General features: G+C 39.7%; 1 protein-coding gene across 2 annotated transcripts in view; it reads left to right on the top strand.

Moving 5' to 3' along the window:
• The window catches only part of KDM1B (lysine demethylase 1B), a 39,751-nt gene that overhangs the window by 3,107 nt on the left and 10,458 nt on the right, over positions 1–26,186 (top strand). The window contains exons 3-17 of one of the 2 annotated variants that reach the window (XM_074944802.1): positions 1,573–1,675; positions 2,635–2,759; positions 4,560–4,649; positions 5,841–5,952; positions 6,871–6,987; positions 8,243–8,281; positions 9,442–9,646; positions 10,883–11,061; positions 12,223–12,399; positions 13,466–13,540; positions 16,475–16,612; positions 19,112–19,283; positions 20,664–20,791; positions 23,813–23,944; positions 25,559–25,633. In XM_074944802.1, the coding sequence (XP_074800903.1) occupies positions 1,586–1,675; positions 2,635–2,759; positions 4,560–4,649; positions 5,841–5,952; positions 6,871–6,987; positions 8,243–8,281; positions 9,442–9,646; positions 10,883–11,061; positions 12,223–12,399; positions 13,466–13,540; positions 16,475–16,612; positions 19,112–19,283; positions 20,664–20,791; positions 23,813–23,944; positions 25,559–25,633 (1,854 nt within the window). In that variant the 5' untranslated portion in view covers positions 1,573–1,585. Of the gene's footprint in view, positions 1–1,572; positions 1,676–2,634; positions 2,760–4,559; positions 4,650–5,640; positions 5,645–5,839; positions 5,953–6,870; positions 6,988–8,242; positions 8,282–9,441; positions 9,647–10,882; positions 11,062–12,222; positions 12,400–13,465; positions 13,541–16,474; positions 16,613–19,111; positions 19,284–20,663; positions 20,792–23,812; positions 23,945–25,558; positions 25,634–26,186 lie in introns of those variants that run through there. The other variant, XM_074944803.1, reaches the window with a different exon arrangement.

Below are 26,186 nucleotides of genomic sequence, written 5' to 3'. Positions count from 1 at the left end.
TGTTGGTTTAGTTGATCACATCAAGTTTACCTAGTAATAAACAAATCTCATTGTATGAACACCGATTGTCTTTTCCTGTTGTCTAACTAAACTTTCTACACTGCCACTTTCAGCGCTAAAACTTTAGTTGTTCGGGGTGTGAAAAAACACCCCCTGAGTGACAAAAGTTTTAGGGCTGAAAAGCGCCAGTACTTTAACACCAGGAGCTGCGCTTCCAGCATTAAAACTATCACCCCTCGTTCAGGGTGGATTTTTTTTTCTCTCGGCAATAAAGCGTGTCTACACTGCCCACATCACAGCACTGCCGCAGCCACACTGTAATATGGGCAGTGTAGACATACCCACAGCCTTAAATGCCTTCGAAAAAGAAAATTGCTATGAGCATTTCAGTGGCAATTAGTGCCTCATAATAAGATAATATAAAAATGGTAGATATAGAAATGGCAGTGATTGATTATTGGAAAGGCTCACAAGTATAGATATTATGAACTACATAGGGTTATAGTTGATTGTCACATTTATATCTCAATAATACAGACCGAGTTCTTGGTCAGTGGATTAATATAGATATCTTTCTATGGTACCACTTCCCCTTTGTGTCTTTTTCTTTTTCAGTTCTTTTCCTGTGTTCCCTCTTGTTTGTAGTTCACTCCCTGGAGAAAAGGACATATTTGACAATAGCATATTTTAAAATCTTTTGCAGCAAGTTTTTATACACCAAGATCTGCACACCTTATAACTTGTGCAATAAATGGTGGTTTCTTCCCCACTTCCAATCAAAGATTTAATCAAGGAGAATTATAGTGAAGCCTCAAGATACTAAGACTTTATTATCTTTATAATGTATGCTACAATGCATTTACTGGTAAAGTATAAAGTATTATAATAACATATAATTACAACGCAACTACAATTTTCTAGATGCTAAATGAACAAGAATGTTCATAGGAAGATGTGCAAGTCTCGGAATACATTTAATTTGTCCTTGACTTGAGATTAAATAAGAGTTCAAATACATTATGTTAAAAGTTACTATACAATCCAAATTCCTCAGCCCCCCATAAATCAGTAGGTAGGACCAGTGTCACTGAGAGTAACAGTATAAGGCTTGCGTTATGAGCTTATGCTTATTCCCTTTCTGAACTATAATTATCAGCTAAGTCTTCAGGTGGTGCAAATCAGCTTAAGTCCAATGAAATCAATAAAGCTATAGAAATGAAGGGCTGGAAGTGCACTCAACAGGTCATCTAATCAGTCCCCCTGTACTGAGGTAATATTAAGTAATGCCTGAGTAAGACCGTCCCTATGCTGATTTACACTATTTGAGGAACTGCTCTTATATGTTCACATTGAGCTTAGTTTAAAATAAAGCTACTGTTCCTCTTTCCTGCCCACCCACTTTTTCTTTTCTTTTTTCATTAATGGATATAAAGGAGTGTAGCTTGACTAACTCTCGCTGACCAATGTGGTGGTTGATGGTGATGAATGTTCATGTAATATCTAATTAGTCCACTCTCTCAAACCAAACCATTTTGTCATATTACTTAACAATCTTCTGACTTCATTTTGCAGATCCTATAATACAATGTCAACTGGAAGGGTACGAACAAAAAAAAAGTCATCCTCATTGGACCAGTCTCCAGATAACCTTCCTTTGAGAAGTTCTGGGAGACAGGTACTTAAGTGTTAAAAATTATATATTTAAAGCTTCATAGAAATGATTTTTGGAGTGTGCATTTGTTTAACATTTATTATAAAAGGACTCCCCTGTGTAACCCTTTTGGGCAGTACCCAGTTATCACAAACAGAGGAGAAGTATTTGGAATTGTCCAAAGAGAAGGTGAGAGCATTTTAATACTCCAGAAAAAGACAGGAAGGGGGCACTTATGAAGTATTGGACAAGACAAGATGTAAATTTAGGCAAAGGCTCTGATGTTGCAGTGGGCTCCACCTCCATGGGGGGTGGGATGGGTCAGACCATTTGGAGTTCATCCACTTGTAGTAAAGCTGTTTGAATAATTACTGGCTGTATTTTGAAAGTAAAGTCAATTGGTCTTTGGGATACAGCCATACAGAGTAGGTGGCAGGATTGAGACCTAGACAGACCGTACAAATTGGACACACAATGCCCAGAGTGACCAGGAGGATGGTTCTGTACTGGAGTTTTGTTATTTTAAAAATTAATTTATAAATTTTAGGAGTAGAATACAATATCTTTATTAACGTAGATTAACATTGATTGGCTTTGTGCAATAAAATAATTTTAAAGAGAGATTGGAACGATGGTGCTAGAAACACTGGGATCCAAAGGAATGAAAATATTAATTTAAACTGGAAGCCCTGTTTTATAAATTATTTAAGGGTGTCAATTAGAAGACTAAATCAAGAAGCCTTTAAATTAAATGGACATTGCGAAGATTGTTGGATCTTTAAAACTGACCTTCCTTGACAGTTTTCAAGTTGTCCCTCGCTGCTATGGATTCCAGAGATCTGATTTATATTATTTTAGCCATTGCTGTGCCCTGAATGATGAAACAATGGAATCTTTGGGTGTTGCACTGTAGAAAATTCAGCACCATTGTTGTTTCCAGTCACCGATCCTATGAGAGTTCAATTCTAACTATTCTTTTTTAGGTGAAGAAGAAGGCGGCTGAAGCGGCAGAGGATGATGATGATGCATCAGAGAAGAAATATAGAAAATGTGAAAAAGCTGGGTGCACTGCAACGTGTCCTGTTTGCTTTGCAAGTGCTGCTGAAAGGTTTGTCGTTCTGTACTTACATACCTATGTTTTTGACAAAATCTCTTAAATCTACAGGCAAAACTGAGAGGTACAGATGTAATGCTGTTTGTAGACTTAGAGTGCTAGTGAATCATCACAAACGGCATCTTTTGCAGATGACTTTTTGCAGTGTATTGCCAATCCTGAATTAACGTTTCTCAAGGACAAGGGTTGTCAGTGCAGCATGTCTGCTGTTTTCTGGAACAAATTTTGTTTTTCTGAAATTAAGGGTGTGTTTATGAAACATACACAGAAGAGCTTCCCTATCAAAACACAAAATGAAACCATCATATACTCTCCTGTACTATTACTGTGTTGTTATAGTGTTCTCTAATCTGTCATTAATGTGCTGAGTCTGCAGGATTGGCTCTGAAGGTTACAAAACTATTTTCATTATAACATCCTGTTTTCACTCAGTACTAACTTCCTGTTCAACTTTTATATAAGTACTTTTTTAATTTAACATTCTGAATTTAGAGGTATGTGGAAATAAAGCATTACTATATGGGCAGGGCTTATAATATGCAGCATGTTACTCTAAATGTATGTGGCACTGTCCCATCCCCGTCTAATATTGTGCTGTTAATTTGGCTATTATATACAATTATTTTATGCTGCCTCCAAGTTTTAAATTGTGTATGTATTGCATCTTTTTATATTGAAAGGGAATATCTGCATTATAAACGTTGTCACAGGAAAGCTGGAAGTTTTGGCAACTGAGTACGTGGCATATGGGACTTTTGATACCCAGGAAACCATGGGAAGTGATTTTAAATGCTGCAGGAGGCAATTAAGACAATTTAATCATTTTTTAAGTCTTATTTTGTAGGTGTTATTTTTTAAAAATACTTCCACATGATTACTTATGGGAAATTAGATAATTTCATGGCTAGCCAGCTCAGACACCATTGTGCTTTGCTACCACATAATTTTAATTTTAGAGGAGTATTTAATTGACTTAATTGGGTTTGTTGCTTGAATAAGGAATGCAGGATTAATTGCTTTGTCTAATGAATGTAATTCTTATATAAATGTGACAATAAAAGAGAACGAACACTTACAATGTGTAATTATATAGATTTTTGTCTTAGGTTAAAATAGCAACCAAATCAGTAATTTTATATAATTGAAAATAATTGGACAATAGATATTTCACGTACACAGACGTAGACCTAGCAGCAAATAGTTCTATATTTTTGGTTTAATCAACCTATGAATTTGGGCTTTTAGAAGGAAATGCCCCATGCTTTTTTTTTTCTTTTTTTGCTTTTTTTAAAAAAAAATAAATTGTAAGCTCCTTGAGGCTGGGACTATGTTTTCCTGTGTGTAAGTAAATGGGTGTTGCCACAGTATAAATAAGAGTAATAATTATCAATGTCCAGCAACCTTCTCTGAGATCTGGCTCAGAGCATGCCCAATTGACCATACGAAACAGAAGCTGCTGCAATCTCAGAGAAGTTATAAAACTGTACATGACATAGATTTTGCCACCTTTGCATCTTGTATTGCTCATGATGAAATATGAGATCTTTTATACAGTTAAAATTATTTTTAATTATTATTTTTATTATTACTCTTTCTGTTATTGCAGTGCTTAGAGGCCAGGGCCCATTGTGCAAAACTCTGTACAAACATAAAAAGAAACAGCAGAGTATCAAACTCTCTTCTGCCATGCCCTGGCCTTAACATTTCTTTAAATTTTAAAATGAAGCAGAGTCCATGGGATTTTTTTTTTTTTTAAGTGTCATAATGCAGTCTACATGTTTTCTTGTGTCCTAGGTGTGCTAAAAATGGCTACACATCTAGATGGTATCATCTCTCCTGTGGGGAACATTTCTGCAATGAGTGTTTTGATCACTATTATCGAAGGTATACTTACTGAGACCATGTTTTGTTTACAGAAGTCTTGGAGAGATTGATTGGATATTGAAAATGTACAGTCTCATTTACTGAAACAAATATTTTAAACTTTTTCCTCTCTACTGACTTTATTTTGAAGTGAGACTTAGCGACTGCTGAGTGTAAGTTGCACAAACTGCAGCTGGTGTGTGGGCCATCTATCAACCAAAAAGTGGCAATCTGAGCCGTATGTCAGTTCTTCTGTGACTTTTTTAAAAAGTGTTCAGGGCTTTTTGAAAAGAGTGTAAATAAAACAAAACCAACAAGTAATGAGTTGTGAATCTGTTCTTTCGGAAAATAACTCAAAATCTTCCTTATTTTTAAAGGTACACTGTAGGCTTGGAAGAATTAGATTTTTATCCGTAAATGTTAGTAAATGTCAATTTCACCATACACACACAAATCGATGAAAAACTGTTTCCGTCAATGGGAGTCAAAATTTACGGATAAGCAAAGTAAGAGTCATGCTGCTTGAGAACTTGTTAGAGTTTGGTTTAAGGATATTTATTTTGTATATTTTGACATGAGATGTTAAAACACAAATTGTCAACAGTTATAAAGCTTTAACTTTTTTAAATCTGTGTCTATTGTCATTAATTAATTATTGTCTGACCCTCCTATAATTTCCCACAACTGTGAAAATGTAAACCAATAAAAAATAGAAAAAAGTACTTAATAAACATTGATATTATCTGTCAAAATTACCACCAAAAAATAGACTTGAATTCTGTCAAGCCTAATTATAAGCAAGCCCAATTTTAACTTAAGTAAATACACTTGGAGTAAATCTAGATGAGGGTGATAGGAATTTAGTTTTACAAAGTGCCTTTCAGATTCAAATATCCCAAATCAGTCAAAGAATTTGATGCTTGAAGTTTACTGACTAGAAAGACTAATATGGCAGTTATATGCTGAGCTGTAGTTCACCTCAACCTTGCATATTAGCCCCTGTATTTATTATCGAAAGGAAATGTAGGCCTACACACTTCCCTGATTGCTATCGCGTTTGTGTCTTCAAAAAAGTGCTATCCTCAGCCTTATGTGTGTGTGTCTGTCTCTCTCTTTTTAAACATGATTTTTTGGAATAAGTATTGTTCTTTAAAATAGACTGGACCAGCCCACTTGCTAACTGCTTGCCATTTACTTTAACTTTCTTCTTAGTCATAAAGATGGTTATGAGAAATACACTGCTTGGAAAAGGATTTGGACCAGTAATGGTAAAAGTGAGCCCAGTCCTAAAGCTTTCATGGCTGATCAACAACTTCCTTACTGGGTAAGGAATATAGTGCTCTCTGTGTGTGTGTGTGTGTGTGTGTTTTGAGTAGTTTCTAGTGTTTGAAGATCAAGTAGCAGGTTCTGCTCTGGGACTCTAGGAGGATTTCTGGTATTAGGGAGGCGGGATAAAGCAGACTCCCAATAACAATCCTGATCAGTTTCTCCACTGTCAGAAATCTTTCCCAATCCTTGGCTAAGTGCTCTCTATGCAATACTCTGTTTGTCAGTCTAATTACTGAGGCAGCAGGAAGCATTTAGGATGTAGTTCAGGTGGAAGCAGATGTCAGGAGTGGGCAGGTGGTGATGGCGAAGAGGATGGTAGCACTAGGGAAAATGGAGAGAGAGGGAGAAAACCAGCCATAAGGGAGCGGAAGGTAAGTAAAATGAAGGGGAAGGGAGTACACCTTCACTGGATGGGGGTGGAATGGAAGGGAGAGTTCAGGCAGCAATGGACGATATAGATTTAATCCTGAGACGTACTGCATAGTTCCAAACCCCAATGAAATAAGTGGGAATTGTGTGTTCAACACATCATGGAATTAAGTCCTATGAGTGAAATTCACCCTCATGCAGAAGACCAGTACAAAGTCTATGCGCAGCTTAAGTCTTATTTACACCCTGTGGGCTTAGGTGGCTCATAGACCTTGTCCTGGCCATCTGCATCAAACCCATAGGGAGTAAGTAGGCTTAAACTGTGCATAACCCTTGTACTGGTCCTCTGCATGAGGGCGAATTTCACCTTATGTGAATAATGTATTTAATAACTCCCTCGCATCTTCTTTCTTACCTACCCATTAGTTATGGTCCCAAAGTAGATTTCCTATCACATTCATTTGCTGGTGTTTGTTGCATCATGTAATTGACTCTGATTATAGATCAAGCTCAAGTTAAAACATGTTTGTTTTTTTACTTCTAGGTGCAGTGCACAAAACCAGAGTGTGGGAAATGGCGTCAGCTGACAAAGGAAATTCAGCTTACATCACAAATAGCAAAAACGTACCGATGTGGTATGAAACTGAACAATTCTACTAAGGTAAAAGCAACACTGTTTGTCCCTACTTAAGCTGCAGTTAAGGTGGTTCTCTTGTTATAGTCATTAACTTGGCTTTTTTTTTTTTCTTTTAACATTTATATTTGTTAGAATGATAAGTTGATGATCGTAGGAGCTGTATAGTTTGTATTCTACAGCAATTTAAATGTTTCCCTCAGGAAAGTGATGAAAGTGCAATATCCAAAACGTCATTTGTAGAAACGCTCATGCAATTAGTTGTAAAATCATGTTTCAAAATGCTAAGAGATCAGTCTCCACAAAAGTCGCTGCTTCCAATATGTATGTGCCTTTCCAATATCCTTTTTTGGTTTGATTTTTTCTTTTACTAGTCAAAACATCTGAAATGTCCAATGGTCCTCTTTTTTTTTTAGTTTTTTAATGTGCATCTGTGCTTGACGACTGAAATGAAAGGATTAAGATTTAATAGGAAGATAGTGAACTCCTAAAAGTCATTGTAGTATCTTACTAGCAGCCCTAGAGTTATGGTTGAGGAAGGACTTTTGTCGCGAATTTGTTTTCAGACATTTAAGGTGAAGTTCTGGCGCTATTGATGTCAATGGGACCAGGAGTTCACCCTTTAATTCTTTGGACAAGAGAATTTTCTCATGGAATCTTCCTGGAATATCTAATAAAATTACATCTGGCTGTTTTTTGTTTTGTTTTGTGGAATTTTAACGTGAAACACTTTTTTCACTTGCAGAGACACTTTTAGATGTCTCTGAAATTGCTATTCAAACAAATAACTTGCTATTGACATAGTGCTCATTGAGGACAAGTGCCTTTAGTATACATATGAAAGTAGTATACTGTGCATGTACAGGAAATGATTTTATTGAATGTTTGTGCAATGCTGCAGATACTTGCCTCTTCACATATGCATGTATCTGTATTGCTGAGCACTGAAATGCAATGTAAGCCGAAACTCCTCTGTTTCCACTCAACCCCCCAGCTATGTATATGTTAATGTGGGATCATTAGATAGCCAAGGCCATTTGGTTCAATCAGCCAGGAACTTTATCTGTGGTGTTTGGCTTTTTAGTATTTTTTAATATTAGATACTGTAAAAAAATAATTACCATATGGTAGTATTTTAGTTATCTGTGCCATGAAAGTTTAAAATAGAGCACTCTTTTTTAAAAAAATACATTTTTAAGTCTAAAGGAGTTGTACCAGAGTCTGATTGCTTCTTTTATGTAATATTCTTGTGTGGCTTTAGATAGTTAAATTTCTCTTTCAGATTGAGGGCTCGGACCAGTGTTCCATGCCTGAGGATCTGGTGAGTTGTCTGTACATGACGGTTCATTTGCTCTATAGTGTAAAAGTGGGATGAAAAATTGGGAATGGGGTAGGTGGTTTTTTCCCCTTTCTTGGCCAGAGATCACAACTGCAGCGTTGTCTTTTGGCATGTGTGCATTTCAGCCTCAGGAATTGAGATTGCCTGTGCCTCATCTGGAGAAGGATCCATTTTAATAATGGGGAAGGGCTGACACTTCAACCTTCTAATTTTTCTTCCCTCTTAGTATAAATGTTGGTGTGGTTTTCATAGTCTCTGACTTAAGGCCCTGATTCTAGGTCTGCTCCTGATTCTGGGATCTAATCGGGCAAAAATGGCATACAGTACCTGCACTAACCATCCAGATTTGGGCAGAAAATTCCCTGTTTTTTTGTGGGGGTCTCCATTTTCTTTCAGGCTAGTGTCCTGTTTCGTAAACTGTCTTCGTACTATGTGAAAAACTAAACTGTAATTTTTCGCAATTATTGCAAAGGTTTGACTGTTTTGAAGTGTGGCGTTATATTTTGGTTAGACTGGGATGCCATCACGAATGGCATGACAGTGCATTGCAGTTTCTCTGCACAACATCATGTGCTATAAGCCAAAGTTGGCAAGTGTATGAACAGTTCCTTTATGCCACACAATTTGTTCAGGTTAATTCTTGTTAACACTTGTGTAAGCTTGCCTACATATTTAAGCTTTTTGATCTGTATTTGTTTTGCATTGTAACTATAGATCTGCAAGACAAGGTTCATTGTTGCAGGGAGGGAAGAATGTAAATGAAACTGATCAATTATGTATTGCCATGAGCCTCTTAAGTTTCCTAAATTCAGCTGTCTTGAATCAGAAACAATTAAAAATGCCTAGTCTGGATGAAGTGGTGAAGTATGTCTCCTTTTTTTAGCTTGCAAAATGGATGCTGTGTTGTGGCTCTTGGCAGATTCATTTCTGATGCACATGGCAACAGTTCACGCTTTCTAAGTCAGGCACAGGAGGGAGAGAAAGGGAAGAAAAATGTCTGTGTGATTTAAACTGTCTTGTCTCTGAGGCTAGTGCTTTTAGTGCTCTCAGGTCTGAGTTTTGAGGGGTAAAATGGAAAAACCAAGTCAAATGTGTTCAGAGTATTGATGCTTGTTCTCTTCTGCCTTCTCTCCTCCATCCAGAGAGTTGCTGAAGTTTCAGACCATTGGTGGTACTCCATGCTCATCCTCCCTCCTTTGCTTAAAGACAGTGTGGCAGCTCCTTTGCTGTCTGCATACTATCCAGACTGCGTAGGCATGAGTCCCTCCTGTACCAGCACTAACCGATTACTTGGTGAATCCAACGCTGTGAAGTTAGAGCACATAAAGAGTGCACCTAATGTAGCTGGTAAGGGCTGTTCGTGTGTCTATTTCAGGGATTCTCCAACTTCATTGTACTGCGACCCCCTTCGGACAACAAAAATTACTACATGACCCCAGGAGGGGGGACCAAAGCCTGAACCTGCCCTGGATGGAGGGCCAAGGCCAAAGCCCTCTCCCCCCAGGCAGGGGGATCAAAGCTGAAGCCCAAGGGCTACAGCCCCAGGCAGGGGGCCTGTACCCTGAGCCCCACAGCCCAGGGCTAAAGTCCTTGGGCTTCAGCTTTAGCCACAGGAGGTGGCGCTCAGGCTTCGGCCCCGGCCCCCAGCAAGTCCAAGCCAATCATGGTGACCCCGTTAAAACAGAGTCGTGACCCACATTTTGAAAACTGGTGGTCTGTTTACATGACGCAGCTCTGCAAAGATTTGTGTCCTTTTCTTGAATGTTACATGTTCAGTTACTTGAACTGAATCATTATACTGCACATTAGGTTGAAGGATGGTCTTGAGGTTAATGCCGTGTGGTGCTGAGACAAGAAATCTGGGTTCTGGTCCCAACACTGATATAGATTTTTCCATGTGACCTTTGCAAATCACTTCATCTCTCTATAGGATTAGAAACTTGACAGCACTTCTGTGAGGCTTACATCATTAATGTTTGTAAAGTGCTTTGAGATTCTTGGATAAGATGGTGCTTTAGAAATGTAAAAGATCATTATTGGCAATAATTCGGAAAACACAAGGGTTTCAATCATTTGTGAATAAAGAGTTTATTTTCATATTAGCTGTCTGTGATAGTTCTAAAATTCATGTACTCAGAATTGCTGATGTCAGAGACTGTCTAGCAACTTACTCTTCTTCAATGTATTCTGCATTTCAAGATGATGTTTTATTTCAGAGAGAACAAAGAATTTTCTGAATGTTAGACTAGAATATCTATTGGCCTGGATTCTTTCTACTGCATCCATTTGTCCCACCTGGGTGTGTTACCCAGAGAGCCAAAAAACCACTCTAACCTGGATAGGTCCAGATCTCTTCAGCTGGAAGGACAATGTCTGCATTGCAGGACTTGGAGGGTGGAGGAGGGAATAAAGCAGTGAAAACTTGGGACAATCCTTAGTTGTCAGAGGTTTGAGGACTTCCTCACTACCACCCCGAGGATGGTCATTGGGCATGCTCAGTGTATAATCTTAGACTGGCCAGGAACCGACTAGTAGATACAGCAGAGTATGACTGATTCACGGCCTGTCTTTATTCCATTTCAGGGATGAATAGATACTTCCAGCCCTTCTACCAGCCCAATGAATGTGGTAAAGCACTCTGTGTGAGACCAGATGTCATGGAATTAGATGAGCTCTATGAGTTCCCAGAATATTCACGAGATCCTACCATGTACCTAGCTTTGAGAAACCTCATCCTGTCTTTATGGTACACAAATTGCAAAGTAAGTAAGGCTGAGAGTTAATGGTATAGTTTTATATTTACAAATAATGTGCTCTAAGGCACTGCCTCCAAGAAGTATAGGCAGAAGAGCCCTCCTAGAGTCTGTGTTCTATGAAGAATCTTCATTAGACACAGTAATTGCACTTTTAAAAATTGTAAAAAAACAAAACAACCAGCACTAAACAAAAAATTACTTATACTTAATAATGCCAAGAAACTTCCTTTAAAGTGATCTTCAAATGTTTTTGAAACACTCCAACTTTAAGATGAAAGCCCTGTACAAGCTTGGTAAAGGGAAGCTTCAGAATATTTCTAAATGGCTTTTTAGGGCACTTCAGTACTTCTTGTTTATGTGAATGTTAGGTAAGTACTGACACCTGGGTAAGCGTGAGAACAGGCTTATGGCAAAACTACAGCTGAGGATGACTAAGGAGGAAAAGTAGAATATCAAAGCTTCTAGCAGTTTAGAAACTTAATCCAGATTGAGCATGTTATTTGCAACACAAACACCATGTAATGAATAGGAGTCTCACAGCCACCTTCTGGTATATCTGCAGGGGCACAAGTGACCGCAGACATGGTTGTGGGCTTGATTCTCTCTTTGTTTATACTGATTTAACTCAGTTGACTTCACTGGAGTTACTCCTGATTTATAGTAGTATAAATGAGATCAGAAGCCCTACTGGTTTTCTCAAAACTAAGACTTCTCGACTTGGGTCTCTTAATACACAATTTTTGAATATGATCCTGTTTTTATTTTGGCTGGAGTAGCATACAACTTGCACAAACCTTTACTGGGTGGATCCACAGGGCATTCAGTGGAAAAGCTTGACTGTCTAGCATCGCTGCGATATCTAAATGTACTTGGCAGGCATGGATGTAGCTGAGGTCCGTTGTACTCTTATCTCATATGTTCTGTGTTAATTCACTCTGTTTGGTTTTGGGAAAATTGGAAGAATCAAATGGTCTAGAGTTCTCTCCCTGCAGTTGGCTGGGACACAAAATTGACCTTTACTCTTTGTTAATCTCTCTTAGTAACCTGTTTGATTAGAGGTTAGACTTCAGCATCTGAATTACGGTTGAAATGTGTTTTAAACATGGGAAAGCATGGAACATTTTGTATGAACACGTCTTTATTTTGTTTTTGTTTCCCTAAATGCAGGAAGCTCTGACCCCTCACAAATGTACTCATCGCATCATTGTGCGGGGGCTTGTGCGTATTCGCTGTGTGCAAGAGATGGAGAGGATACTTTATTTTATGGCAAGAAAAGGGCTGATTAATACAGGGATTTTGTCAGTCAGTCCTGACCAACATCTTCTTCCCAAAGAATACCACAATGTAGGTAACCATAATATTCTCATTAATTAGTAGATAGAATATGCTGCTGCTTAATTTCTGTTTTCACATTTGGGCTCTTGTTTCAATCTGTAATTCCAGCCATATTAGCCAGGATCATGTTTAAACCTAGCTTAGATCTTGGTAGCAAAGTGTTAACTCCCATTGACTTCCATGGACACATCAGGCCTATGGTTTCCGTGGCTATTATGGACAGGGATGAACTACTTTTTAACCTGTTTTATAAACCCATGGTATACACTCTGCTTTCCTCCACCTCCTAGCATAGCAATTCACCCCTGTTTACCCACGCTAGAAAACATGGCTTTCAAGAACTGTCGTCGTCTTAGTGTATGCGCAACGTGCCTCAGGTGAACATGACCAGGATTCATCACCGAATTTGGTCTGCTGGTTTGATCATTAGCTTCCCCGGCCGGACCAGGTGCTCACAGGGAGCGTGACATGAACACTGATTCATTCCCCACCCCTTCAAGAACTGTGATCAAAGAGTGCTTGTATCTGACTATCAATTTGTGTGACACAACACTGAAATGTAGATCAGAAATGAATATGTGCTGTAATGTCTGTATTTCTAGGAGATATGCCAAGTACAATTTTATGCTACATGTAAATGAAAAGTGTGTGTGTATTTTAAACTAGTTTTCGTTATTTAATGCCTTTTGTGATCAAAGATGCTTACAAGATACATGGTGCGTCTGATCTAGGTCACTTAACTTGCTTGACTTTTTATCAGCACTGTTTTAGTCGAAGTAAATTGAGACAAATGCTTTTAAAGGCCTCAAATAAACCAGTTAGTATCCCCAAAGCAATAACTGGCCTTCCGGTGACACTAAATGAACCCTAACAAATCATGCCTTTCAAAGTTATCATTGACTATTTTAGAGGACATGGGCATGATCCCACACCACTGAAATCAGTGGGAGCACAGATGTCACCCATAATGTGCAATGATTGATTTTTGTTTTTGCACCAACTGATTTGTTCTGTAAGAACATTTGCTACTTTCCTTCTCTCTCTCTCTCTCTCTCTTTTTTTAAAAACAAAAAAGAAATCTGTCATTATTGTTGGGGCTGGTCCAGCAGGATTAGCAGCTGCAAGACAACTGCACAACTTTGGAATTAAGGTAAGAAGCTTTAGGATAAATATCATTATTCAACACTTAAAAACAGCAGACCTCCTACTACATAGAAACCTGTCCTTCAGTAATGGAAAAATAATAATCCTAATACAGATGCCTCCATAGAAGAGCCCAATAAATGTACAAAATCTCAGGTTTAATTAGGTGAGGTAATATCTGTTGGTTGTTTTAGTTCAGGTCAAACAACAAAGCAAAACAGCAGTACATTTAGTACATATTTTACATACTATTTTAAAAAATGACATATGAGAACAGTGTCCAGAACAGAGGGACCCTGATCCTTGACTGCAGTTCTTAGGGGTTATCATAATGTAAATAATAAGGGAAAAATTAACTCTTGTTTATTAAATTAACTTTACCAGAATTAAAAATAATTGACGTGATCTATTTATAATAAACAAGTGTACATAAATTGCATACATTTGATTGTATCCCTCTCCCCCACTCATCTGGATTCTGCAATACTTTGCACACATGAGTAGTCCCATTAAAATCAGGGGAAATACTTCCAGGTGTAAATGTTTGCAGGATTGGAGATTGAGTGGGAGTTGAGCACCTAGCTTCTCGATTTCTTTTGAAAATCCTTGTGACCAGATTCCTGGATGGGCCACACTGAGAAGTTCAACGCTCAGGGCAGACTGCAAGAAATAGGGCAGACCATCCCCAAAGCTGGTGGTTTACTCTATAATTAGATTCCCCAAGCCAGTAACAAAAAAGCTTCTGCAGTACCACACTGGTTAACCGGAAGCCAAACACAGTCCCCTTTGGGCATTCCAGCCCATGGCTCCCATCCGGACAACCAAGTCTAATATAGTTAGAGGTTATTGAAAATCTATTTCACCATATGTGAGATTCTTACTGATCCCAAAGGATCAGACACTTACCCCAGATCAGGATGTAACTGAGATCCTACCCAAATATCATGCTGTCAGTCAATCCTTAGTAAATGAACTAAAGATTTATTAATAAAAGAAAAGAGAGTTATAAAGGTTACAATTGCAAAGTCCTTATGTCAGGTTTGCAGCAGTGATGGAATAGACTGCTGGATTGCAAAAGTCTCTCTGGTAACTTCCTAAAGATTGGAAGGGCCTCAGTCCAGAGTTCAAGATACGCCTTTTAGTTGTAAATCCACAGTCCAGGGAATTAGAGCAGGAAAGAGGCAACATGGAGGTGTCTCAGGTGTCTTTTATATTCTTTGCCAGGTGCATAGAAATGTTTGGTCCCAAGATGGAGTCCAGGGTCACGTCATTATCACATGTGCTCGCATGCTTTGCTGACTCATGCAGCTATTTGCCATATTGTTTCTGAGGTGTCCACAGGAAAGGCTTACTGGGCAGGATGAATTTCTTCAATGACCCATTGTGAGCTGAGTGTCCTTAATGGGCCATCAACACATAGCTGTCTAGCCCTGATGTAAATCTATCTGGAGGGTGTCACCCAGGAACAAAACACATATTGGAGATACAAATACATAACCAATATTCATAACTTTAGATACAAAGATCAAACGTGGATATAATCAGGATAATCATATTCGATAGCTTGTAACTTTTCCATTGACACCTTACATGGTACACTTTGTGCAAGACTTATGGAAATTGTGTAACAGAGTAACAACAAAAAGAAGGGTTTCAGAGTAACAGCCGTGTTAGTCTGTATTCGCAAAAAGAAAAGGAGTACTTGTGGCACCTTAGAGACTAACCAATTTATTTGAGCATAAGCTTTCGTGAGCTACAGCTCACTTCATCGGATGCATACTGTGGAAAGTGTAGAAGATCTTTTTATACACACAAAGCATGAAAAAATACCTCCCCCCACCCCACTCTCCTGCTGGTAATAGCTTATCTAAAGTGATCACTCTCCTTACAATGTGTATGATAATCAAGTTGGGCCATTTCCAGCACAAATCCAGGTTTTCTCTCCCCCCCCCCCCCCCGACAAACTGTGTGGGGGGGGGGGAGAGAAAACCTGGATTTGTGCTGGAAATGGCCCAACTTGATTATCATACACATTGTAAGGAGAGTGATCACTTTAGATAAGCTATTACCAGCAGGAGAGTGGGGTGGGGGGAGGTATTTTTTCATGCTTTGTGTGTATAAAAAGATCTTCTACACTTTCCACAGTATGCATCCGATGAAGTGAGCTGTAGCTCACGAAAGCTTATGCTCTAATAAATTGGTTAGTCTCTAAAGTGCCACAAGTCCTCCTTTTCTTTTTGCAGATATAGACTAACATGGCTGCTACTCTGAAACAGTGATATAAATGGTCAACTTTCTTATACACAGCATCACAATCCAGAAGGCTGGAATTCTGCCTCATTTTCAGCCCATTCCATGATTGCTGAATCACGGAATGCACGTTGTCCTCCAGCTGCATTGTTTCAGTCATGCAGAAATGTATCTTGCAATGAATTATATTAATATCAAACAGCAAAAACAGTTTTAATTGAAAATATTGCTTATCCCTTTAGAAAATATTTATTTTCAGTATGTGAAATGTACATTAAATGTATTTTAAAAGAAGCAGCAAAAGGTCAGCATATATTAACTTGGACAACTGGAGCACCTTTCCCTAAACCTGAAAAATTGGAAGTTTTTTCACCTTGTAGATGTTGAAAAAAGCAAATGATAATATGCTCAAGCCTAGTTTTATTAAGGTATTAATTTTGGCTAAAGTGTAAATGAGCCTTTGTTTTATAACTGTGTGAGTGTGTATGTATCTCTTTAAAGTAACCTTTAAATGACAATTTGAGACACATGAATGGAAGGTCTGCTCCATTAGTGTCCATTTATCAACAAAGTAAAGTATTAAGCTCAATAAGATAACTAAGCAGCTTAATTTTGTCTTTATCCTGGAGCCTAGATAAGTGTTTTTAAAATATCTTCTCTGACAACTTCCTAAGCTATGTTTGTGTTACAGGTCATTGTGCTAGAAGCAAAAGACAGAATTGGCGGGCGTGTGTGGGACGATAAGACTTTCAAAGGAGTCACTGTAGGAAAAGGAGCACAGATTGTCAATGGCTGTGTCAACAACCCGATAGCACTAATGTGTGAGCAAGTGGGTTTCTTCCCTGCAATGGTTATGCATTATTGTCAGTGAAAATGGTCTAATTACAAAGCCATGTAGGCATGTATATATGTGTGAGTGCCGTGGTTTTGCTCCACATGAGTTAATATTTCTGAATATAAAAGTTTCCTTCCAGGAATAAGGTGGGTCAGCCTCTTATAATCAGAGTAATGACTGAGCTAACCTTAAAATAATTTGTTTCTTTAAAATATCTCCGTTTTAACATTAGTCATCTTACAAAAACAACCAATCAAACCAAATGCTCCCTCACAATAGAATTCCTTGTGGTAAGGCTGCTCTTATTTATGATTGTAATTATTTCTCTGGTCCATTTAAGTTCTTTATGAATTCTAAAGAATAGGAAAAATCCTTAGTTTCAAGTACTACCTTTCAGACAGAGTACTATATATGTATTTATTGTCTTGAATGGCTCTTTAAATACAGTTAAGTTGGATCTATGCCACGTTTTAACTATAAATGAAGCAAAAGACAAAAGTATTTTCAGAGTGCAAATTTTTAATTGAAGATCTTGCAGTACACAATTCAAATGAAATTATTGTCCACATTGATTCAGGAAAGGAGGTGAAGAAATAACTAGCTCAGAGATGTTCTGCTCAAAGTATCTGTAGTCCATCTCTTAGGTGAACCAAGTTAATAGAGAAAGTTCTCAACTTAATGGGTGAGAACAAGAGATTCTGATGAAATGCTATTCTAACTTGTAGCAACCAAATTGACCTCCATAGAAAAACATCACTTTCATAACCATCCTTAGTAGTACTAATCCATATATGGAGAAATGGTCAGTCCGTAAAGCATAAGAGTTTATCAAGTTTGAGAACGTTAGGGCCCATCTGTATTGCAATAACAACCACATCTGGTGACCCAATTTATGACATGGTTGGTGTGATTAAAACATAATTCTGTCTTGTAAGTGACATCTGTATGGTAACCATGTCTTTGATTAGTGCTACAACCTTGGACAGAGCAGGGTGTTAGCACAGTGTCAGGCACATAGCTAAAATAAAAATGGCTAGGCACCACCTGCAAGAAGAAGCCATGGTTTTTGCCTGCAACTGCGGATAATGTTGTAAGAGTCCCCAGCAGCTTGGTGGTGGTTGTAGAGATAAGCCCTTATACTGGAGTTGGCAATAGTTTTCAACTATAAGCCCCAACTGACCTTAATGTGTGGTTTTATGGCATTGTGGGGATTCATGTATACTGTCTCTCAGTGACTTCCAGATGAAGTCCACACAGGCTACCAGTAAAAAGGTGTTTTCTCACTGCCAGCATTGCAAACTCCAAGGCAGCTTTATGTTCAGATCCCAGGCTGAGTTTTTGCAAGTGGAACTTAGCTAACTAGTCTTCTGGAGACCCAGAGCCAGGAGAAAATCCAGCTCATTTTCCTGTAACTATCCAATGCTCTATGGCACTGGGAAGAATAATGGGGGAAATAGCAAAACCTTATTTTAATTAGAAAAGTATGGCCTCTGAATACCCAGAGGGAGCTCATATGTTGAGTAATAGTGTGTGATCATTTATTTAGGGTATTTTTTACTTTTTAAAAAATAGATCTGTATTTTGAAAAGAGACCTGCAGTGGGAAGCAGCCCAGGGTCTCACAGGATAAGTGGGTAAAATGGGGAAATCTTAGGCCATATCTCTGATTAGGTAAAAGTGCATTGAAAAGAATTTGTGCTACATCTCCAAGTAACTGTTTCACTTGGACTCTGTGAAACATGTCAACTCTTTACTCTGACTTTAAAAAAAAAAATATTGGCCAAGCAAAGCAAGGTTTAACACTCAACTCAGTGGCATCTCTGTCTGTCTTTCTGTCTATAATGCAATAATTATTGAATTATTGAACATCTGATCAATTCCAGAACATTCAGGGAATGTTTTAGTCCTCTATGGGCAAAGCCATATTGATATTGGTGAAAACTGGAAGGGGAAAATGGTGGACACACGGAGCCCCTGGCTTCTGGTTGGCAGACTCAGCAGCATGGAGGACACACGGAGCCCCTGGCATGAGGGAAGGGGCCAAGAGGTTGCTGTGAGTCTCTGAAACAGAGTGGGATGGAAGGGTGGGACACAGAGTTTGTGGGGTGTATGCTGAGGAACAGAAGGAGCTCCTGCTGTGTGCAATGCACTCTACCTACAGAAGCAACAAAGTGTGCGACTCTTTAGTTTTACCATTTCCTAATCTTTGGATTTTTGTACTGCCTTTGATGTATTGTTGCTTAAAAGTCATAGGCTTGGTTTAACTGCTGAGTTTCAAGTTCCATTCAGAACTAAATTTTTGTATTATTTTAAGAGGTTGAGATTCATGTCTAACCTGACCAGTTGTTGTAAAGTGTGCAAAAACTCCATGTTAGCAACAGTGCCTTATTCCTAAGGATTTACCCTTCTTTTTAATATGTACTTGAGCAGCTTAGAAAGTGAAGTTTTTCCCATAGAAATTTTACGCTTATTCATTTTTAACTTTCTTTTGAAGCTTGGTATTAAAATGCACAAACTAGGGGAGAGATGTGATTTGATCCAAGAAGGTGGAAGGATAACTGACCCCACTATAGATAAGCGCATGGACTTTCATTTCAATGCCATCCTGGATGTTGTCTCAGAATGGAGAAAAGATAAGACCCAACATCAAGATGTCCCTCTTGGAGGTAAGGGAGGAGTTGTCCTGGACACCAGAGGTGTTGACAGTTTTCATAACCATAAAAATAAGGGGGCTTTTATGCTAATTTGCCTTTCATTTTGTACATAATTTGGGGATTCTGAATATTTGTATGTATGGTTGGCCTTAAACTTCGAGGCTCCATTGAAGTAAATGGGAGCTTTGTCACTGAATTCAGTGGAGCCAGGATTTCACCCTAGAGTTGTAGGCCATACCATATCTCATTTGAAGGGTGATTTTTTTTTTCCCTACATCGATAGTAACATAGGAGATTAGATCAGTTGTTTTCATAGTTTGGCCATTTTTAATATACTTGTCCTTGGCTTTGGTATTACCACTAGTTTGTCTCTAAGGGTATGTCTACACTGCAGTTACACACCCATGACTGATCCGTGCCAGCTGACGTGGGCTCATGGGGCTCAAGTTAATGGGATTTTTAATTGTGGTGTGGACGTTGAGCCAACCTCTGGGACCTTCCTACATCATGGAGTCCTAGAGTACGGGCTCCAGCCCGATCTTGAATGTCTACACTGCAGCTAAACAGCCCCTTAGCGCAAACCCAAGACAGCTGGCATAGGCCAGCCGCGGGTGTCTAATTGCAGTATAGACATACCCTAAGTAGCTGAAGCAGTTTCGGTTGGATAGAGATGGTCAGGGCAGCTGTGATTTTATTTTTTTAATTACATTTTCAGAATATAGTTCTGCTCTTTTTTTCTATGATGAGTACACACAGAGTAAGGGCCTGATCCAAAGCCCACTGGAAAACAATGAAGAGAATCCATTGGCTTCAGTGAGCTTTGAATCAGGCCCCAAGGCTCTCAAATCTTTTGCTTTTGTGAAAATTACACAGAATGCTATAGAAGGTGGCATTCGGAGTAGTATTCATGAGTTGTTGTTTTCTGTTTGTTTCGGGGTTTTTTATTTATTTATTTATTTTGGATGAATTAGCCTTGGGAAATGAGTGTCATTTAAACCACATCACTGCAGCATGTTGTACTGATGATAGCTGAACAATGAATTTCTCTGCTGTCTGTGTTGGTTATCTCACATGGCTCCTTTTTTTTTAAACAGATTTTTTTCTGAGGTTGACAGTAATATCTACTCTCTCTTTTTGAGGGCAGTTCTTGGGAAACATACACTCCCTTATCTGTGTCTGAAATCAAATTATTTTAATCTGAACTCAAATTAGGGTTTCATCTGATCACATGTGAGAGATCTTGCTGGCATATATTCTGTAGCAGCTTTTTCACGACATAAGAAGTAAATTTGGATGAGTATTAATAGCTAACTTGCAAACTTGTGAGAGTCAGAGAACAATGAACTGCGATCACCTATTTTACATTTTTATTGTAAATCTGTTCCTGTACAGAGAAGATACAGGAGATCTATAAGGCTTTTATTCAGGAGTCAGGTATCCAGTTCAGTGATCTGGAGGAAAAGGTACTACAGTTCCACCTCAGTAACTTGGAGTACGCCTGTGGCAGTGACCTCCATCAGGTGAGTGCATGATTGATTAAATATGTGATGTAACTTAGAAATAGAGAGAGGGGAAGGATAATCTAATGTCTAGGGCACTATCCTGGAATTTAGGAAACAAGGAGTTCAGTTCCCTGCTCCACCTCAGACTTCCTGGGTGACTTCTCTGTGCCTCGGTTCTCATCACTAAAACCTGAGACAATAGCACTCCCCTCTCAAAGAAATTCACCTCCAGTTTGAACCTTACACCCAAGTGGTCACTGCAAAATGTGAGGTAAATTCCTCTGCTATAGTGGAAACTGGGTTTTGAAAAGTAGCTTTTGATCCACATACTGCAAGTGGTGATCACAGAATGCAAATTTCACTGTGTTGCTAAGGTCCCTCTAAGCCATGCGGCCACACAGCTGCCTATTAAGCCCGCGGGTAGGGGCTCAGGGCTGCGGTGGGGAGAGATGCCCCACCCCGCTGGCCGCTGCACGTCCGTGCTGGGACCAGCGGGGAGAGGCGCCCCTCCCCACCAGCCCCAGCATGGATCTGCCACAGACTTGCTGCGGCTGGGGGAAAGGAGCGCCTCCCTCAGCCTGGCCCATCCACGCTGGAGCTGCTGCAGCCGGGGGACAGACTCCTCTCCCCTGGCCCTGAGCTGCTGCAGCGAGAGAGGGCTGGGGGGAGTCTGTTCTCTCCCCACCGCAGCCTGGGGACAGCCTGCACCCCGAATCCCTCATCCCCAGAGCCCTCATCCTCCCACACCCCAACCCTCTACCTAAGCCCCATCCCACACTCTGAACCCCCAGCCCCACCCCAGAGCCCGCACCCCCAGCCAGAGCCCTCATCCCCTTACACCTCAAACCTCTGCCCCATATTGGTGCACATAACAAAATTCATTCCGCACATGGACATAAAAAATTAGAGGGAACACGGCTGTGTTGTACTGGCAATATAGTGTATGTGAGTTCACATATGTATTTACATGTATCATTTTACCTACAGTAGTCAGTTTTCTAGTGTTGTATTAGTTGCTGTGAAATATTATTGGACAAATTATCTGTAGCACCTGAGAATACAATAGAACCTCAGAGTTATGAACATCTTGGGAATGGAGGTTGTTCGTAACTGAACAAAACGTTGTGGTTCTTTCAAAAGTTTACAACTGAACATTGAGTTAATACAGCTTTGAAACTTTACAATGCAGAAGAAAAATGCTGCTTTCCCTTTATTTTTTTAGTAGTTTACATATAACACAGTACTGTACTGTATTTGGTTTTTTTGTTTTGTTTTGTCTCTGCTGCTGCCTGATTGTGTACTTCTGGTTCCAAATGAGGTGTGCGGTTGACTGATCAGTTCTTAACTCTGGCGTTCATAACTGAGGTTCTACTTTATTGTGATATTAAAAGTGATAATAATTAACATAGCTGCTGCATTATATTTTTACTCTTTTAGTAGTAGAATACTTTCATTTTCAATGGGAACCCAATGGATGACGTACGTTTACTTTTACTTCCTGTCCAGTTTGCTGAGAACCATTTCATACCTCTTTCCCTCCCCCTAGTATTTTTCAGCCATATGTTTTGGGAGTTTTGCTGTTGACTTCAAAGGAGTCAACAATTTCACCCTGTGTTTTTAAATCTCATGTAATCATGCTTGTTAACTTTGTAGTGGCACCAATCCACTGACCTTAAAAGCAGACCCCAGAGATTTATTCATTACCTCTCTTAGGACAAAGTTTGCCATTTCAAGCATCTTTCAAACATATTTGATATGAGTCGTTGTTAGAATCGCACACTTGCATTCTGTTTAGCCTTTCACTCTGCAGGCAGGCCAGTCCTCGCTTACAGACAGCCCCCCAACCTGAAGCAAATACTCACCAGCAACCACACAACAAAAACACTAACCCAGGAACCTATCCTTGCAACAAAGCCCGCTGCCAACTCTGTCCACATATCTATTCAGGGGACACCATCATAGGGCCTAATCACATCAGCCACACTATCAGAGGCTCATTCACCTGCACATCTATCAGTGTGATATATGCCATCAGGTGCCAGCCATGTACATTGGCCAAACCGGACAGTCTCTACGTAAAAGAATAAATGGACACAAATCAGACGTCAAGAATTATAACATTCAAAAACCAGTTGGAGAACAATTCAATCTCTTTGGTCACTCGATTACAGACCTAAAAGTGGCAATTCTTCAACATAAAAAACTTGAAAAACAGACTCCAACGAGAGACTGCTGAATTGGAATTAATTTGCAAACTGGACACCATTACATTAGGCTTGAATAAAGACTGGGAGTGGATGTGTCATTACACAAAGTAAAACTATTTCTCCTTGTTTATTTCCCCTCCTAATGTTCTTGTAAAGTGCTGGAAATGGCCCACCTTGATTATCACTCCAAAAGGTTCCCCACGCCCACCCCACGCTCTCCTGCTGGTAATTGCTCACCTTTCCTGATCACTCTTGTTACAGTCTGTATGGTAACACCAATTGTTTCATGTTCTCTGTGTACATAAAATCTCCCCACTATATTTTCCACTGTATGCATCCGATGAAGTGAGCTGTAGCTCACGAAAGCTTATGCTCAAATAAATTTGTTAGTCTCTAAGGTGCCACAAGTACTCCTTTTCTTTATATTCTGTTATCTGAGTGTTAATGCTTAAAAACCCTTACTGGTATAATAACACTGCAGCATCTAATCATTTGAGAGATTGGATAGCTGTATACGCTTGTTTCGGTCGGAAAACACCTTTTACTGGTATCTAAAATGTTTTATGCCTATACACCAATCTTTTTCACTTCTGCTCTTGCACTGTGCCAAATGATGTTCTCAGTAGGGTATCGTCTAGTAACCTATCCAGATTGTGTCATTTTGCTTAATTAGACAATTTGCATAGCGTAGCCTCATTTAAATAAAAAATTTGCTGGCATCTGATCCCCTGGTATGGAAGAAACCACTTTGGCTTCCTCTACATGTATGGCTTTTATAAAGCTTACATGTTGTCTCCCAACTGGTAGACAACCTGTTGTATTCTGTCCACAGGTATCTGCACGCTCATGGGACCACAATGAATTTTTTGCCCAGTTTGCTGGAGATCACACCCTTTTAACGCCAGGGTATTCTACCATCATAGATAAACTGGCTGAAGGGGTTGACATTCGACTTAAGCTTCCGGTGAGTTGTAAAGTGATGGTGTCAGGGGATTGGTCAGACTCACAGCATCATAAGAGGCACAGCTCCTAAGCTACAACCAAGGAGAGGGGGGGAGGAACTAACTGGAGATAAAGAGGCTTTTGAAATGCCTAGGCTAGTTTAAATGGGGGAAGAGGAGCACCTGGCAACCAATCAGCTGGCTTTGCCCAGCTAGTGACTAAGCAGAGGACTGAAGAAGGTATTGAAGGGAGGCACCTCACATCCTGCTATACATATGCTCTGGGTTTCTCTCGTTCCCTGTTGTCCAGTCAAGGTTGTCCCGCAGTGAAGGTAATGAGAGGGTATTAGCTTTGAAGCATACAAGCATCTCTTCATATTCCACAAACAAATCTGGTTTTGAGATAACTATAACTTTTTTCGATGTGACGGAACAGGAAGAAGCTTTATTTTTTAATTATTTATGTATAATTTCAGTGTTGTTTAGATTTCATCTCAGTTGTCAGCAAGTGATTCTATTTATAGCAAACCTGTGATACTGGAAATGTAGTTGGATATCTGCATCCTAGAGGCATAATCTAAAACAGGGGTGGGCAAACTATGGCCCGCGGGCCAGATCCAGCCCCTCAGGGCTTTGGATCTGGCCCGCAGGATTGCCCCCCATGGTGCAGCAGGCCCTGCGCCGCTCTCAGAAGTGGCCGGCACCACATCCCTGGGGCGCTGGCGGGGTGGGGGTGTGGGGGCAGAGGGCTCTGTTCATTGCCCTTGCCTCCAGGCACCGCCTCCCCAGCTCCCATTGGCCAGGAACAAAGAACCGTGGCCAATAGGAACTTTGGGGGAAGTACCTGGAGGCGTGGCAAGGGCAGCGCGCGAAGCCCTGTGCTTTAGGTAAGTGGCGCCAGGCCGGAGCCCGAACCCCTCCTGCACCCTGCCCCCCAACTCCCTGCCTGCACCTTGCACCCCTCCTGCACCCCAGTCCCCTGCCCTGAGCCCCCTGACTGCACCTCGCACCCCAATTCCCTGCCCTGAGCCCCCTGCTGCACCCCGCACTCCCTCCTGCACCCCAACCCCCTGCCCCAGCTCTGTATACAATTTCCCCACCCAGATGTGGCCCTCGGCCCAAAAAGTTTGCCCACCCCGGTCTAAAATGTCTGACTAAGCTAATCATAATATTTAGCAAGTACATAAAGTTTGGTCTTGAAAAAGTCACGTTTGTAACTAACAAATATAAATGTAAGTCATTTTAAAGTCATTTATGACTTTAAAAACATATATTTTCCCTTCTTTCATGTATCAGACTCCTTAGCTTTAGCATTCGTACTAATAAACTGTTTGACTTCTACCCTTACCATTTCCGGGAACGCAGGGATAATCTTGAGAGAACTGTGTATAACATAGTTATCCTCCTTATCATATTATGAATTGCTTCATTTGAACAGTGAACAACTGTTTCAGGTTCCCTTTTTCCACAGTGGCTAGTTTTTCTGATGTAACATGCTCTTCTGCATCAAATACGGGAGCTAACGTATCCGGAAGTGACGTTTATAGACTTGTAATAATTTGCTATCCTCTGAATGTGGACTGTATAATTTCATAGAATTTTTGGTGTATCACTATTACTTTCCCTTTGCAAACCAGGTACACAGTATAGACTATTCTGGGGAAGAAGTCCAGGTCACTACAGCAGATGGAACTGTGTGGACAGCACAAAAGGTAACAAGTATGTTTCAAGTTTATCTATATTTAGATCATAGATTCTTTAGAGGTTAAAAAAAAAATCTGTATATTTTTACAAATTAATTGTTCAGTGACCCATGTTTGGTTAATATAGTGACCGTTTTTCACTGGGCATGTTTAAGTTTGGAATGCTAATTTATATATACTGTGGAAACTCGCTCATTTGAACAAATGACCTATTCAGAATTACCTGAATTTTGCAAATAAGTGAAACACGCAGTTTTAAAAATATCTAAGATTAACGGCTGATGAAGCGTCCTCTGTTTGCTTATTTTGATGGTTGTTTTAATAATACTGATATTTCATAATGCACTAGTAAGAGTAGTATATTTTTATTTAGACTTAAATAACTATTTGTAAGAGTCGGTCTAATATTCTGATGTCAGTATTAGGACAATATAAAAGAGACCAGATGAAAATCAGCTTGCTTTAGTGACAGCTGTTTGGTTACATTCCCCACTCCCACCTCCCTCCTATTTTTACATTTATATTTCACCCAGATACATATATATCTAGCCTTTTTACTCCC

This window comes from Natator depressus, chromosome 2 (assembly GCF_965152275.1).
Source record: "Natator depressus isolate rNatDep1 chromosome 2, rNatDep2.hap1, whole genome shotgun sequence".
Taxonomy (NCBI): Eukaryota; Metazoa; Chordata; order Testudines; family Cheloniidae; genus Natator; species Natator depressus.
Note: the sequence above shows the minus strand (reverse complement) of the source record. Positions and strands in the feature narration are given on the sequence as shown.